Source organism: Saccopteryx bilineata, chromosome 5 (genome assembly GCF_036850765.1).
Source record: "Saccopteryx bilineata isolate mSacBil1 chromosome 5, mSacBil1_pri_phased_curated, whole genome shotgun sequence".
Taxonomy (NCBI): Eukaryota; Metazoa; Chordata; class Mammalia; order Chiroptera; family Emballonuridae; genus Saccopteryx; species Saccopteryx bilineata.
The window spans coordinates 65,170,599-65,184,907 of record NC_089494.1 but is presented as its reverse complement, the minus strand read 5'-3'; the positions used below and the strand labels follow the sequence as shown (position 1 = coordinate 65,184,907).

At 36.8% G+C, this 14,309-nt stretch overlaps 1 protein-coding gene and 1 non-coding gene across 2 annotated transcripts in view; one reads left to right on the top strand and one right to left on the bottom strand.

Moving 5' to 3' along the window:
* The window catches only part of TLK1 (tousled like kinase 1), a 159,468-nt gene that overhangs the window by 64,073 nt on the left and 81,086 nt on the right, over positions 1-14,309 (bottom strand). The window contains exon 4 of the mRNA XM_066278681.1: positions 3,875-3,950. Coding sequence (XP_066134778.1) covers positions 3,875-3,950 — 76 coding nt within the window. The remainder of the gene's footprint in view (positions 1-3,874; positions 3,951-14,309) is intronic.
* On the top strand, positions 7,010-7,121 carry LOC136307134 (U6 spliceosomal RNA). The gene has a single exon (XR_010725821.1). It is a non-coding gene; the product is annotated as a U6 spliceosomal RNA (small nuclear RNA).

Genomic DNA, 14,309 nt, shown 5'->3' with positions numbered 1-14,309 from the left:
TATTATACTTATATGACCATATATTTATAAAGTGATCCAAATCATTACAGATCACAGTTCTTTAAAAGTTTTGCTCTAAAATGGACTCAGTTTCGTAAAAATTGAATTAGGAAGTTGCTAAGAAATACAGTGTTTAGAGATACTTTTTTGGATGGGAGTCATTCACCCTTCATTGGAACTGTGTATATTGTAGAATACATGAGTTCTTCAAGTTACAAAAGAAAAAGTAACAATACAGTGGAGTCAAAAGTTTGAGGAACAAAAACAGATTTATCAATTCATTACTGACTTATATTCATTTATCCATCTATTTTATTTAACAAATATTTCTTGAGTGGTTACTATGTGCCAGGCATTACTGAAGGTGAACAAAGAATACATTTAAAAGTTCAACAACCTTAAATTCGTACTTGGAACAAGGTAGGGGAACTTTTTGTAAAAGTTCTATAATGCTATATAGAAAATATAAATAACTTTGTAAAAGTTTATTTAGAGGTCAGAGAAGACTGTAAAGGTTTTATACCAAAGGAATTTCCCTTCTGCCTACAACAACTTTCCCACAGATTCTGAAGAAGTGCTATTTTTAAATGAACACTGGGATGTTTTTGGCTACCTAAACAAGTACCAGAAGCTACTTGTCCAATTGAACCCAAATTTGTTCCACTGAACAGCACTTGTAACATTTCCTCCTCTGAACAGTACTCGTAACTTTAGGGGAAGCTGACCCCTCCTATTTGGCCTCAATTCTTAGTTCCTCTTCTGACAATAAATCCAGTGTTGTTCAGGTACCATCCCTTTTCCATAAAGCCTGTATTTCTAAGGGGAATTTTAACCCATTTTCAATTTCAGAGATGAGTCTAATTTTTTTAAGGGCAATAATACCTTTGTTGGACCTAAGTGGTTTTGGAGTGAACACATGACTCAACTCTGGTCAACAGGATGACAGGAAAGGTTTGCTCTAGACTTGAAAAAGGTTATTTCAAAGAAAGAGGAAAAAAGCCTTCAGAAAGCCAGCCCTCTTCTTTTTCTTTTCTTTGGTCTTGGAGGGGGCCTCTTTGGATTCCTCTTTTTTGGGACTCTGAGCTTCTTGGACTTGTGTGTCTATTTCTTTCACCAGGTTAGGAAAGTTTTCATCATCATTTCTTCAAATAGGTTTTCAATTCCTTGTTCTATTCTTTTCTTCTGGTACCCCTATGATGCAAATGTTTGTACACCTCACATTGTCCCCAAGGACCCTTAATTCAGCCCTTTTCTTAAAGCAAATGAGTGAGGAAGCTGATGTGAGTAAATCCATTAAAACTGGCAACCAGCCTAAAAACAGACAATTCTGCATATGGCAGACCAGAAAGAAAAAAGAAGTGAGTTCTTAAAGATATAGGTTAAATCAACCAACCCAGAAGTCCCACCCTAGTTTGGGACCTGCTTTTAATTAAGTTTTAAAGTCTAAAGTTGAAACTATCATAACTAATATATCTTTACACTAAATAAAGCTCCAAGTCCATTAACTAAAATTTGGGGGAACTACACTAAGACCAAAAAAGAGCACAGAACAGATTGATACAGAAAATACCATACACCTAGAAAAAGGTGTTAGAATGATGACATCACTCCTTCTTCAAAGATGATTGCTACAAACACATTCCTTGATGCCACTGCCACATGTAAAAACACTAGTAAGTCACAGGTTCGTGGCCATAGACTTTAAAGAGTAGCCCCATATCATGTACATTTTTCACTCCATAAGGTACACTTTTTTTACCCTCAAAAGTGAAGGGGAAAATGCTCGTGAGTCTTATGGAGCAAAAAATACGGTATTTTATTAAATAGTTTAACATACCATTTGGTTCAGAATATTTTTTTTCTTATTTTCCACCTTAAAACCCTAGGTGTGTCTTATGGAGCAAAAATACAGTAATATATGTACAAAATCATTATGTTTTCTTTTCATTATGTATATTTAGAGTCCACTTTATTATATTTAATTTTTTTTTCTTTTTTTTTTTTCTTATTATTATTTTTTAATTTATTTATTCATTTTTAGAGAGGAGAGAGACAGAGAGGGAGAGAGAGGAGAGAGAGACAGAGAGAGAGAAGGGGGGAGGAGCTGGAAGCATCAACTCCCATATGTGCCTTGACCAGGCAAGCCCAGGGTTTCGAACCGGCAACCTCAGCATTTCCAGGTCGACGCTTTATCCACTGCGCCACCACAGGTCAGGCCTATTATATTTAATTTTGAGTGGCCAAATTAAATGACAATACTATTTTGCTGTCCATTATAAGAAATTCTGAAGTCTAATGAAAATAGCCTGACCAGGTAGTGGCAGAGTAAATAAATAGACCACTAATAACCCAGGTTCAAAACCCTGAGGTCACTGGCTTGAGCATAGGGTTACCGACTTGAGTATGGGATCATAGACATGACCCCATGGTCGCTGGCTTGAGCCCAAAGATAACTGGCTTTAAGTGCAAGGTCACTGGCTTAAGTAAGAGGTCACTGGCTCTAATGGAGCCCTGCTAGCCAAGCACATATGAGAAAGAAATCAATGAACCAAAGTGCCACAACAAGTTGATGTTTCTCATCTCTCTCTCTCTTTCTGTCTGTCCCTCTCTCTCAAAAAAATTAAAGAATCTTCTTAGCTCACAAAACAAAAGGTGAGTATGAAAAAAAAGACCAAAGAAAAAGACATGAAAAAGAAACAGATGGTGCTTTAATAAAAGTATTCCAATTATTTTTATATAGTCTTTTTAAAATAAAAGTGATGAGTTAGTTTGGGTACTTGTTTTATTTTTTTTTTATTTTTTTATTTTTTTCATTTTTCTGAAGCTGGAAACAGGGAAAGACAGTCAGACAGACTCCCGCATGCGCCCGATCGGGATCCACCCGGCACGCCCACCAGGGGCCACGCTCTGCCCACCAGGGGGCGATGCTCTGCCCATCCTGGGCGTCGCCATGTTGAGACCAGAGCCACTCCAGCGCCTGAGGCACAGGCCACAGAGCCATCCCCAGCGCCCGGGCCATCTTTGCTCCAATGGAGCCTTGGCTGTGGGAGGGGAAGAGAGAGACAGAGAGGAAAGCGTGGCGGAGGGGTGGAGAAGCAAATGGGCGCTTCTCCTGTGTGCCCCGGCCGGGAATCGAACCCGGGTCCTCCGCATGCTAGTGGGTACTTGTTTTAAAAGGAGACCTAAAGCTTATTCAATATCATAATTCATATAAAAAGACAAAAACGAAAGGTGTAACGCTTGCTAGGTTTGGACATGACACTTGTCTGATTCTCATATTAAAAGGGGGGGTGTGTGTCAAAAAGCCTAAAGAGTGCCTGACCAGGCGGTGGCACAGTGGGTAAAGCGTCGGACTGGGATGCAGAAGACCCAGGTTCGAGACCCCGAGGTCGCCAGCTTGAGCGCGGGTGGGCTCATCTAGTTTGAGCAGAAGCTCACCAGCTTGAGCCCAAGGTTGCTGGCTTGAGCAAGGGGTTACTCAGTCTGCTGAAGGCCTGTGGTCAAGGCACATATGAGAAAGCAATCAATGAACAACTAAGGTGTTGCAATGCGCAATGGAAAACTTATGATTGATGCTTCTCATCTCTCCATTCCTGTCTGTCTGTCTCTGTCTATCCCTCTCTCTGACTCTCTCTAAGAAAAAAAAAGTCTAAAAAGTAGTACCACATACCATCTGTAGTACAGAAAGATTCCAACTTCATAGTATTATTATGCAACGTATATTCCTAAACTCATATTCAATGCAGAAATTACATAACAGCTATAAAAATCACAAAAACATGAAAATACTTATTTTACAATTAAACTATTAACTGATTAAAACCAGAGTAACTATAAATGCCTATTTGGCTCTGAAGAAGTTTGCTTGCCTTACCCTGACTACTTTCATTCTGGTTTTCTGCTTTTCTTTTTCTTCCTCTGGATGACTCTGATTGTTTCTTCTCTGGTGTCTACAGAAAGCAAAGTTAAGAGAATTTTAAATCACAGATTTAAAATACAAAGTTATTATCATCAGTATAAAAATTATTTTTATTTTCAAAGTATAATATGTTTTTGTTCAATAGTGCTCACACAACATAAATGTGTACTTACAAACAATTCATTTAAAAACCAAATTTACTTACTCTGTAAATTTTTAAAATTCAAAGTATAGAAGACCTTGTAAACATTACTTGAAATTCACATTTACAGATTTTGACTTCAGGTGAATAAAAAACTAGAGAGTAAATTAGCCTTTAAAATATGCCCTTTAAGTTCTTAATTGGATAGGGCAAAAAAAATCCAACAACAGAAACAACAAAAACCATTATGTTTTTACTATTTGTTTTCTACTGTTCATACATAGTCTAGTAAAATAAACTTGGATTAAAAAAAATAAAAGCAGAACACAAACTCTGAGAAATATAACCCCTATTAAAGGACCATCCACTTAAATGCTTAACAATTATTATCCAATACAACAATTATAGTAAATTTGTAGATTATGCCCTAGATCCTTGGTTGGCAAACTGATCGCAAGCCACATGTGGCTCTTTGGCCCCTTGAGTGTGGCTCTTCCACAAAATACCACATGCAGGCGCTACCCCGATAAGGAATGTACCTACCTATATAGTTTAAGTTTAAAAAATTTGTCTCTCAAAAGAAATTTCAATTGTTGTACTGTTGATAATTGATTAGTCAACTCTGTTGACTAATAAGTTTGCTGACCACTGCCCTAGATCAAGGGTCAGCAAACTACATTCTACTGGATACCTGTTTCTGTACAGTCCATAATCTGAGCATGACTTTTACATTCTTAAATGACAGTAAAATTTAAAAATCAAAGCAAGAATATTTTGTGACATGAAAATTTTAAGAAATTTAATTTTCAGTGTCTATAAAAAAAGTTTAATTGGAACACAGCCATACTTATTCATTTATGCATTTTCTATGGTTGCTTTCATATTACAATATCAGAGTTGAGTAGTTCCAACAAAGACTATATATATGGCCCACGAAACCTAAAATAGCCGAACCTTTACACAAAAAGTTAGTAGACCCCAGCCCTACATTATGACTTCTATTCAAATTATGGATGTTCTTTTAACTGACAGCAAGTATTCTCTTCAGGTTAAATAACGAGTAATTTTTGTGGAGTCTGATAGACACTGTCATGTTTAAATAAAATTAAAAGCAAGAGCAAGAGTAAAAGCACACGGCAATGTCAAGTTCCAGAAGCTTGGCAAGTATGTACAGTGCCAGAACAAATAATTGCATGAATGAAATGAAACATCAAGACAATTTATTCTAAAGAGAATGCAATTCCCAAACAAGGAATGGGCTTAATCCAGTTTTTGCTGTCTCGAGTAGTTCTACCATTAAATAGCATGAATGACAATACATAACCTAACTCACACTGAGCACCTATGATTCTTCTAAGTATTATTTTGGGGACTTTAAACTCTCTTACCTTTATTCTGCCAATAAGGTAACAAATTTAGAGATTGAAGTCAATGTTATTAGTTTCTGACTTCTTTAAAGACAGGAGTTATGTACCTTCTCCCCACCTCACTGCTCCTACCCACATGCCTGGCACATAATTATTACTTGATAAATGTATGACTGTTAAATAACTTATTCAAGGAAATCAGGATTCAAATCCAATTCTGTGTATTTCCAAGACCTAAGTGCATTTTTTCCCTATGTGAAATGCTATATGCACTACATCAAGAAGTGAATGAATCAACTATTCAAAAATATTTCCAGGCCCTGGCCGGTTGGCTCAGCGGTAGAGCGTCAGCCTGCTGTGCGGGGGACCCGGGGTTCGATTCCCGACCAGGGCACATAGGAGAAGCGCCCATTTGCTTCTCCACCCCGCCCCCCTCCTTCCTCTCTGTCTCTCTCTTCCCCTCCCGCAGCCAAGGCTCATTGGAGCAAAGATGGCCTGGGCGCTGGGGATGGCTCCTTGGCCTCTGCCCCAGGCGCTAGAGTGGCTCTGGTCTCGGCAGAGCAACCCCCCGGAGGGGCAGAGCGCCCCCCTGGTGGGCGGAGCATCGCCCCTGGTGGGTGTGCCGAGTGGATCCCGGTCGGGCGCATGCGGGAGTCTGTCTGACTGTCTCTCCCCGTTTCCAGCTTCAGAAAAATACAAAATAAATAAATAAATAAATAAAATATTTCCAAATTTTATAAAGTTCATAAGTAAAACTTATGTCACAGTAATTTGTTTTTACCTCACAACCAGAGAACTTTAAGAAATTCACTATAATTGGCAATCTACTCAGGAGGTTGACTTACGTACTGGCAATTTAGGGTAAATAGTTCCCTAGTTTAGTTTCATTGTCAAAATTTTAAAAATCAAACTTAAATAATAAACAATCTTCTATTTTCCTCAGAATAAAAATAACACTGAATTAAAAATTCAAAGTTAACATTTTTATGAAGAACTCTAAAATCTATCTTAAAACAGAGGGATTTCCAAGTAATTTATCATATCCTTTTCAACTTAATCTATTTAAAAACATAATTCAAGATCAAGAAGATAGGGTTTTACAGAAAAGTTTTATACTAATTTTAAGCACAGCAGGATCCCATTTGAACTCCACCTTAAATCTTGACTACTTCTGAATAAACCAAAAAACCCACACAATATAATACAATTCTGAAAGTTATATTAGAAACATGTTATATCTAGAAAACTAAAGAAAATATATAATGTTGTTAATGGCTACACATTATTTTTTAAAGCATATTACAAGAAAAACATCGTCAGTCATATACTGAGAGGCTACATTTTAAACAAAGGAAATAGTGGGGTGGTTCCATTGGGGTGAACAAAGTTAGACTCATTTACTGCCATGCTTCTAAGAACCATTAAAATGCTAACATTTACTGGCTATCTTCCAGAAGGGGAGTGAGATAGAAAGATATAATATATGTAGAAGTACTCCAACTTATTTGGGATAACATTCACTAAATACTTTACTGAATATATACTTCAATATATTTAAGGTCTTAAAAAAAAAAAGACAGAGTGCTCACTTCAGCAGCTCATATACTAAAACTGGAATGATACAGAGAAGAGTAGCATGACATGGCACCTGTACAAAGATGACAGGCAAATTTGTGAAGCATTCCATACATTTTAAGTTATGGGGATGCAATACACGGCATAGGGTATATAGTAAATATAATAACTGTGTATAGTGACAGGTGCTTACTAGACTTGCAGAGACCACTTTGTAAATTATATAAATGTCTAATCACTATTTTGTACAACTGAAACTAATATAATATTGTATATCAACCTAATTTAAAAATAAATAATAATAAAAGATTTCTTGGTAAAATCTTTTTTTCTCCAAGGCAAACTTTCCCTAAATTAAAACTTTTCTGGAATAAGGGAGTGGGACAGACTTTTGGGGAAAATGTCATTTTGCTTAAGAACAAAAAAATGAAAGCAAACAAACAAAAAACCCAAATGTGTAATGATTACAGTAAAGAAAAAAAGGCAGTCCTGGCCCGGTTGCCTCAGTGGATCAAGTGTCAGCCCAGCATGCAGACATCCCAGGTTCAAAACCCGTCAGGGCACACGTAAGAATCAACCATCTGCTTCTATTACCCTCCCTCCCCTCCTTCTGCAGCCAGTGATTCAACCGGTTCCGGTGTTGGCCCCAGGTACTGAGGATAGCTCGGTTGATTCAAGCATCGGCCCCAGACAGGGCTTCCTGGTGGATCCAGGTCGGGGCACATGCAGGAGTGTGTCTCACTATCTCCCTCCTCACACTTAAAAAAAAAGAAAAAGAAAAAGGAAGGAAAAGAAAAAGAAAAGAAGGATACAGGCCTAAAATTAATTCTAAGACTGCAATGTATGGCTAGTGTGGGATAAGAAGTTGTAAATAGGTAATAAAACACTGAAAAGTTGAACAAAGTAAAAGATGAGAAAGGGAAGCTTAGATATACCTAAATTAGCCTATAAAGTAAATGTCTTTCTTCTTTACAAACACAGCAATTTGTCCCTTCCTATGAACTTTAATCTCTGTCACCTATGTTTTAGGTAACTACCTGGTGTTAACCTTTAACCTCACTCTAACCTCATAGATTTATTTACGATTGTTCTGTCAGCCCAAATGGACCATAACTTTCTCAAAAGAAAGTACCATGGGCCTCTGAAGAAACATAGACTAAGAAATAAGACTCTGGGTCCCTTATTTACTATAACTCTCAGCAAGTCATTTAACCCAAGACTCAATTTTCTCATCAATTTTAAATGTGATAATACAGGCACATAGGAGGCCCGTGGATATGATATGAGAAACATACCACAAACATACCTAGCACAGCATTTGGAACTAGAAATGTCAGTGACCACTGAAATTCTGAATGGCTATCCTTCTGAAACTATAAATATCCATGTACTTTTATGTTTTTCAAAACTTCAATCATGTGTCACCTGTTTAATGATCAGGAATTTCTACCCTAATAACCTACACATAACTTGTAGGGCTTGTAAAATAAGCACATTTCCTCTTTAAGGTCTCATTTAACTCTGTTCTCAACAAGCCACAGAACCTATAGTTTAGGATCCTAAGTATTATATCACTAGCCCTCAGGCAAATGTGCATTAAACGGTTTTTTAGTTTTGAATTTAAATAAATCTGAGCAACACCTATATTACACAAAACAAAAACTCTCAATGAAGCTTATTGCTGTCAATCTTACTGAGTCACTCATCTATATATGAACTTATTTGGGTGATTTAGAACCTTGAGGATTTAGGATATGCAGAATCGTACCAAATACTTAATCTCTTCTAAAATGGCTCATCCCTGAGAAAGAGTGAAATATTTGTGATTTTCATAGAATACTATCTGTGATTTTCAAACTATATTCCAGAGATACCTTGGGGGAGAGGAGGTTGTGCCTCAAGTTATGTATTAAAGGGGAGCTAGAAGGGAAAGAAGGAGCAGGTGACTGGGCTAAAGTTCTAGTCAACCAGAGACACATCCTATCCTCCCCTCCTCCCCAGTCCCTACAAACTCAGAATGTCTCATCTTAACACTGAGAATCTATATTAGACTTACTCTGAAGAAAGTTCAAGGATTTTAAAAAGTTGAAAAGCCCTGATCTTGACTAATGATTTCCTACAAAATCCAAGCGATATAAATCAGGCCCCCTTTGTATTTGCATAAAGGTGTAAAATTAGCACGTATTTACCCTTTTACCTAGAACACTTTCAAGCTTATTTTTGCTGTTGTTAATGCCATTTCTTCCTTTTCTATTATTTTCTCAATTATTGCACTATAACTGACCACAATAAGGAAGGATTAATAGGGAAGGCAAAATAATAGAATCTGGCTTTAAAGTAAAGAAGGAAATGATAAAAAGTCAAAGAATTCCAACATACAAGTGAACTAGTGGTTAGGAGAAAAATGATGAGACTCATATTCTTTAAGTCAATTCAGCTTTGTAAATGCTAATTTGTAATCATACCAAAACCTGAATGATGACTCTGGCATTTAAATGTTCCATGATATTAGTGTGAAATTTACACAGTATTTACTAGCAGTTGAAAGTATGCTTCAAAAACAAAGACAGCCAGACCAAGCAGTGGCACAGCGGATAGAGTGTCAACCTGGGATGCTGAGGACCCAGGTTTGAAACCCGAGATCGCCGGCTTGATCATGGGCTCACCAGCTTGAACCTGGGGGGTTTCCAGCTTGAGCATGGGATCATATACATGACCCCAAGGTCACTCATATACATGACCTCAAGGTCGCTGGCTTGAGCAAGGGGTCACTGGCTAAGCTGAAGCCCCCCAGTCATAGCATATATGAGAAAGCAATCAATAAATAACTATAAAGTGCTGCAACAAGTTGATGCTTCTCATCTCTCTCCCTATCTGTCCTTCTCTCTGTCTCTCTTTTTCTTACTCACAGAAAAAAAACACACAAAAAAGTCTAAAGGACTCAAGAGGTAACAGTGATATAATTGTTTCATTGAAACTTGAGTCAGTGATTATTAAAGGTTATCTTGTGGTTTCTTGGTTTTTCTTAAAAATAAATGTGCCCTTCTCCAATGCAAATAATACCAAATGTAAGAAAACAAAACAAATAAACCTTAATACTGTTACAGAATGAAGGAAATAAATCAATATAGATTGTTCCATGAAAACAGATAATTACCTCTACAGGCCTCCAACTAAAGTGATATTTAAAATGATCATCATAACTGCATTATAGAAAATTGTAACAGTATGAGAAAAAATATAACATCAAAATAAGAGAAAGGGTGAATAAAGCGTCGACCTGGAAATGCTGAGGTCACCATTCGAAACCCTGGGCTTGCCTGGTCAAGGCACATATGGGAGTTGATGCTTCCAGCTCCTCCCCCTTCTCTTTCTCTGTCTCTCTCTCCTCTCTCTCCCTCTCCTCTCTAAAAATGAATAAATAAAATAAAATAAAATAACCTCTAGGCAGCCACAGTGGTGATGCTGGATAAGTATCATTTTGAAAAATAAATAAAAATAAGAGAAAGGAGTGGATGTTAAAATTTATTCTTCACCTCTACCTTAGAGTTCATTAGCCTTGACTGAGCAGACAAAAGAATAATCAGATATTATCATCTCCAATAAAATTACTCTACTTATGGTAATAGACACAGATATAATTTCTTTCTGTTAAGTGAGAAATACTTTGAAATAGAAAAATCAATTGAACCTTAAATAATATCCCTAAAAAAATATTTAATCCTGAAACTTTGTCAGAATGAATTCTTTCTGAACAATTCACGTGGCCAAAGATTAGTTTCAAAAACATCACTCATTTACTACTCCAATGATCCATATAGTTTATACTCAGGTATCAAATTCAAGGTCACTATACTTTGAATAAACAGCATGACAACTCTTTTTGCCTGCAGCTGGTAATAACAATACTCAATTTTTATCCACATATCTAGGAAAAACTTATTAAACTGGATGTCAGACAGGAAAATGCTGAAGCAATCTTTTGTTACTCTAATGACACATATCAAAACAGCACTGAACAAAAAAGGAAAATCTGCAGCCTTATAAAATAGTCAATGTAAAATAGATGTTTTATTCAAATAAATTTTAAAAAGTCTAAAGCACTCAAGAAGTAACAGTGATATAATTAAATATTTCATTTGGAACTTAAATCAGTGATTATTAAAGGTTATCTTGTGGAACTTAAATCAGTGATTATTAAAGGTTATCAAAGTACAAGGTATTGTTTCTTCCAAATTTTTGCTATAAAAATTAGTTTAGAAGAACACTAAAATTCTGTTGTAAAAATTATCCTTTAAAAAATTTTCTTTGCTGTTTGTATCCAATTTAAATTTCCATAAAAACTATCATGAAATACCAGCCATGGCCGGTTGGCTCAGTGGTAGAGCGTCGGCCTGGCGTACAGAAATCCGGGGTTCGATTCCCAGCCAGGGCACACAGTAGAAGCGCCCATCTGCTTCTCCACCCTTCCCCCCTCCTTCCTCTCTGTCTCTCTCTTCCCCTCCCGCAGCCAAGGCTCCATTGGACCAATGATGGCCCAGGCACTGGGGATGGCTCCTTGGCCTCTGCCCCAGGCGCTAGAGTGGCTCTGGTCGTGACAGAGCGACGCCCCCTGGTGGGCGTGCTGGGTGGATCCCCGTCGGGCGCATGCGGGAGTCTGTCTGTCTCTCCCTGTTTCCAACTTCAGAAAAATACAAAAACAAAACAAACAAAAAAAACTATCATGAAATATGTTCATCCTAAATTAAGGATGATTTTGAACTGGCATGACCTGAAATTCACGGAGCCTGAATCTGCCTAAGAGTCAAATTTTAATATCGAGAACTATTACCTAGAAATGTTTGCTTAAATCTTTGACACCTAAAAGATCACTGCTATATTGCTGATTTCAGTATTAGTGAAAAAAGTGTATGTATGCAACGTTTTGGGATCCTAACACTAAATAAGAGCATTTCCTTGCTATTCAAAGTAAATCCAATTAACATATCAGTAATTTTAGTGTGGCCTATTTTCTGCTGCACTGCTTTTATTATTTAATAATATGTAACATCCAAGACAGCAGCAAGATAATGAGACAAATTTGGGTAGCCACCCAACTAAAATGTGTGCTGTCTTATATTGTTGCAAGTGTGCAACAGTTTGTATTTTTTAAAGCCTGAAAGATTTTTACTTCCTTCATAAATATACAGCATTCACAACCATATCAGTATGGAAGGAAATATCCTAAAACAGTCTTACTCTCAATTTTTAAAAACTACCTAACTTCCCATACTCACAGATTGACGTCTTAAACTCCTACCACCTGGACCCATTTTAATTTGCATTAACACAGATTTAAAAGGAGCACATGTACTAAATCTTCAATATTGGTGAAATGCATACTGTTTGCTTTTTTTTTAATGTTTATTTTATTGACTTGTACAGAGAAGAAGGGAAAGAGAGAGAGGGGGGGGAGGGAGAGAGAGGGAGAGAGAGAGAGAGAGAGAGAGAGAGAGAGAGGCAGGAACATCTCCTGTATGTGCCCTGACCAGGGATCAAACAGACAACCTCTGTGCTTCATGACGATGCTCCAACCAACTGAGCTATTCAGCCAGAGCTGTTTGCCATTTTCTCGTCACTTATGTAGCATAATTATTTCTTGGCATTTTCCTTTCTCTGGCCTTCCCTTTAAAGCTTTATTTGTCAAATAGTATAAACCATAAAATTAAAATGAAGTTGGACTTTCTCCTCTGTTCATATAATCTTGTGAGTTGTTTTCAAATCATACTACCAGATTAAAACAGCCATACAGAGCAACTGTTCAGGAGAAAAATGTTTTTTTCAAGATAATTTATTCTGAAAATGTTGGCATTCTGAGTATTTATAGTAGCAAAATTTAGGACAGTGATTTCATAACTTTTTCCCCATTGTGCCACTCATGATGAAGTAACATGTCCTGTACAATATCCCTATATTGAGCATAAAACCCTACAGTTCCTTATACAATTATTTCTAAGGGATAGACACTCTTATGTGTAATTGCCATCACAGCATATATGCACGTTTAAAATTTTAAAGACTGTCAAACTGTACTTTCAAAGGCAGTATCAGTCTATACTTATTCTAACACTGTATAAGAATACCTACCAACCTAAGCTCTGTCTACCTGATGTCCTTTTTAAAAAAGGGTATTTCATTTTTGTTTTCTCTACGGAAGAATACAGTAATCAGAAAAAAGTATTTTTTAAAAGAAATTCTATCATTTATTTGTTAGTATTGATTCTCAGTGTTAATTATATATCAAATCACTTAGAACTCTTATTTGAAGTTCATGCTAGAGTACTCAATCCAAATTCAACCATTTCTGGTGGGAGACCAACGGAATTCTTAATTTTAAAAGCCTCCAAAAGTGATGCTGATGTATCATCAGGACTAGCAAAAGTCCACCTATAGTAATGTCATATACTTCCGGCATATTCCACTTCAGAGAATCTCTAAAACTAAGAAGTTATTCTTTTCTTTCTTTCTTTTCTTTCTTTCTTTCTTTCTTTCTTTCTTTCTTTCTTTCTTTCTTTCTTTCTTTCTTTCTTTCTTTCTTTCTTTCTTTCCTTTCTTTCTTTCTTTCTTTCTTTCTTTCTTTCTTTCTTTCTTTCTTTCTTTCTTTCTTTTATTCTACAGAGGCAGAGATAGACAGGGACAGACAGACAGGAATGGAGAGAGATGAGAAGCATCAATCATTAGTTTCTTGTTGCGTGTTGCGACCTCTTAGTTGTTCACTGATTGCTTTCTCATATGTGCCTTGACCGTGGGCCTTCAGCAGACTGAGTAACCCCTTGCTGGAGCCAGTGACCTCGGGTCCAAGCCGGTGAGCTTTTTGCTCAAACCAGATGAGCCCGCGCTCAAGCTGGCGACCTTGGGGTCTCGAACCTGGATCTTTCCACATCCCAGTCCGACGCTCTATCTACTGCGCCACCGCCTGGTCAGGCAAGAAGTTATTCTTTATATAATCTTTCATTAAGAATTAAAGAGCAAAATTGTGACATATAGCAGAAAACTCATTAGGATACAAAGATGGCTAATTGGTTGTCGTGGTTACTCAAATTATTTTAGAAAATGAGAATTTCTTTAAAATACTAGTAAAATAATCACTATATTCTGCTGACATAAAAATATAACCAATACTTTAAAAGTTCGAATTTAAAAATTTGAAACCAAATTTCTCAGTAATGGCTACTTGTGCTGAATGCCCATAAAATTCAATCTAAAAGCATATTTATCAGATAAAACATTTGTGAGGTGCTGTTAAGGCCAGACATATTTTGGACTG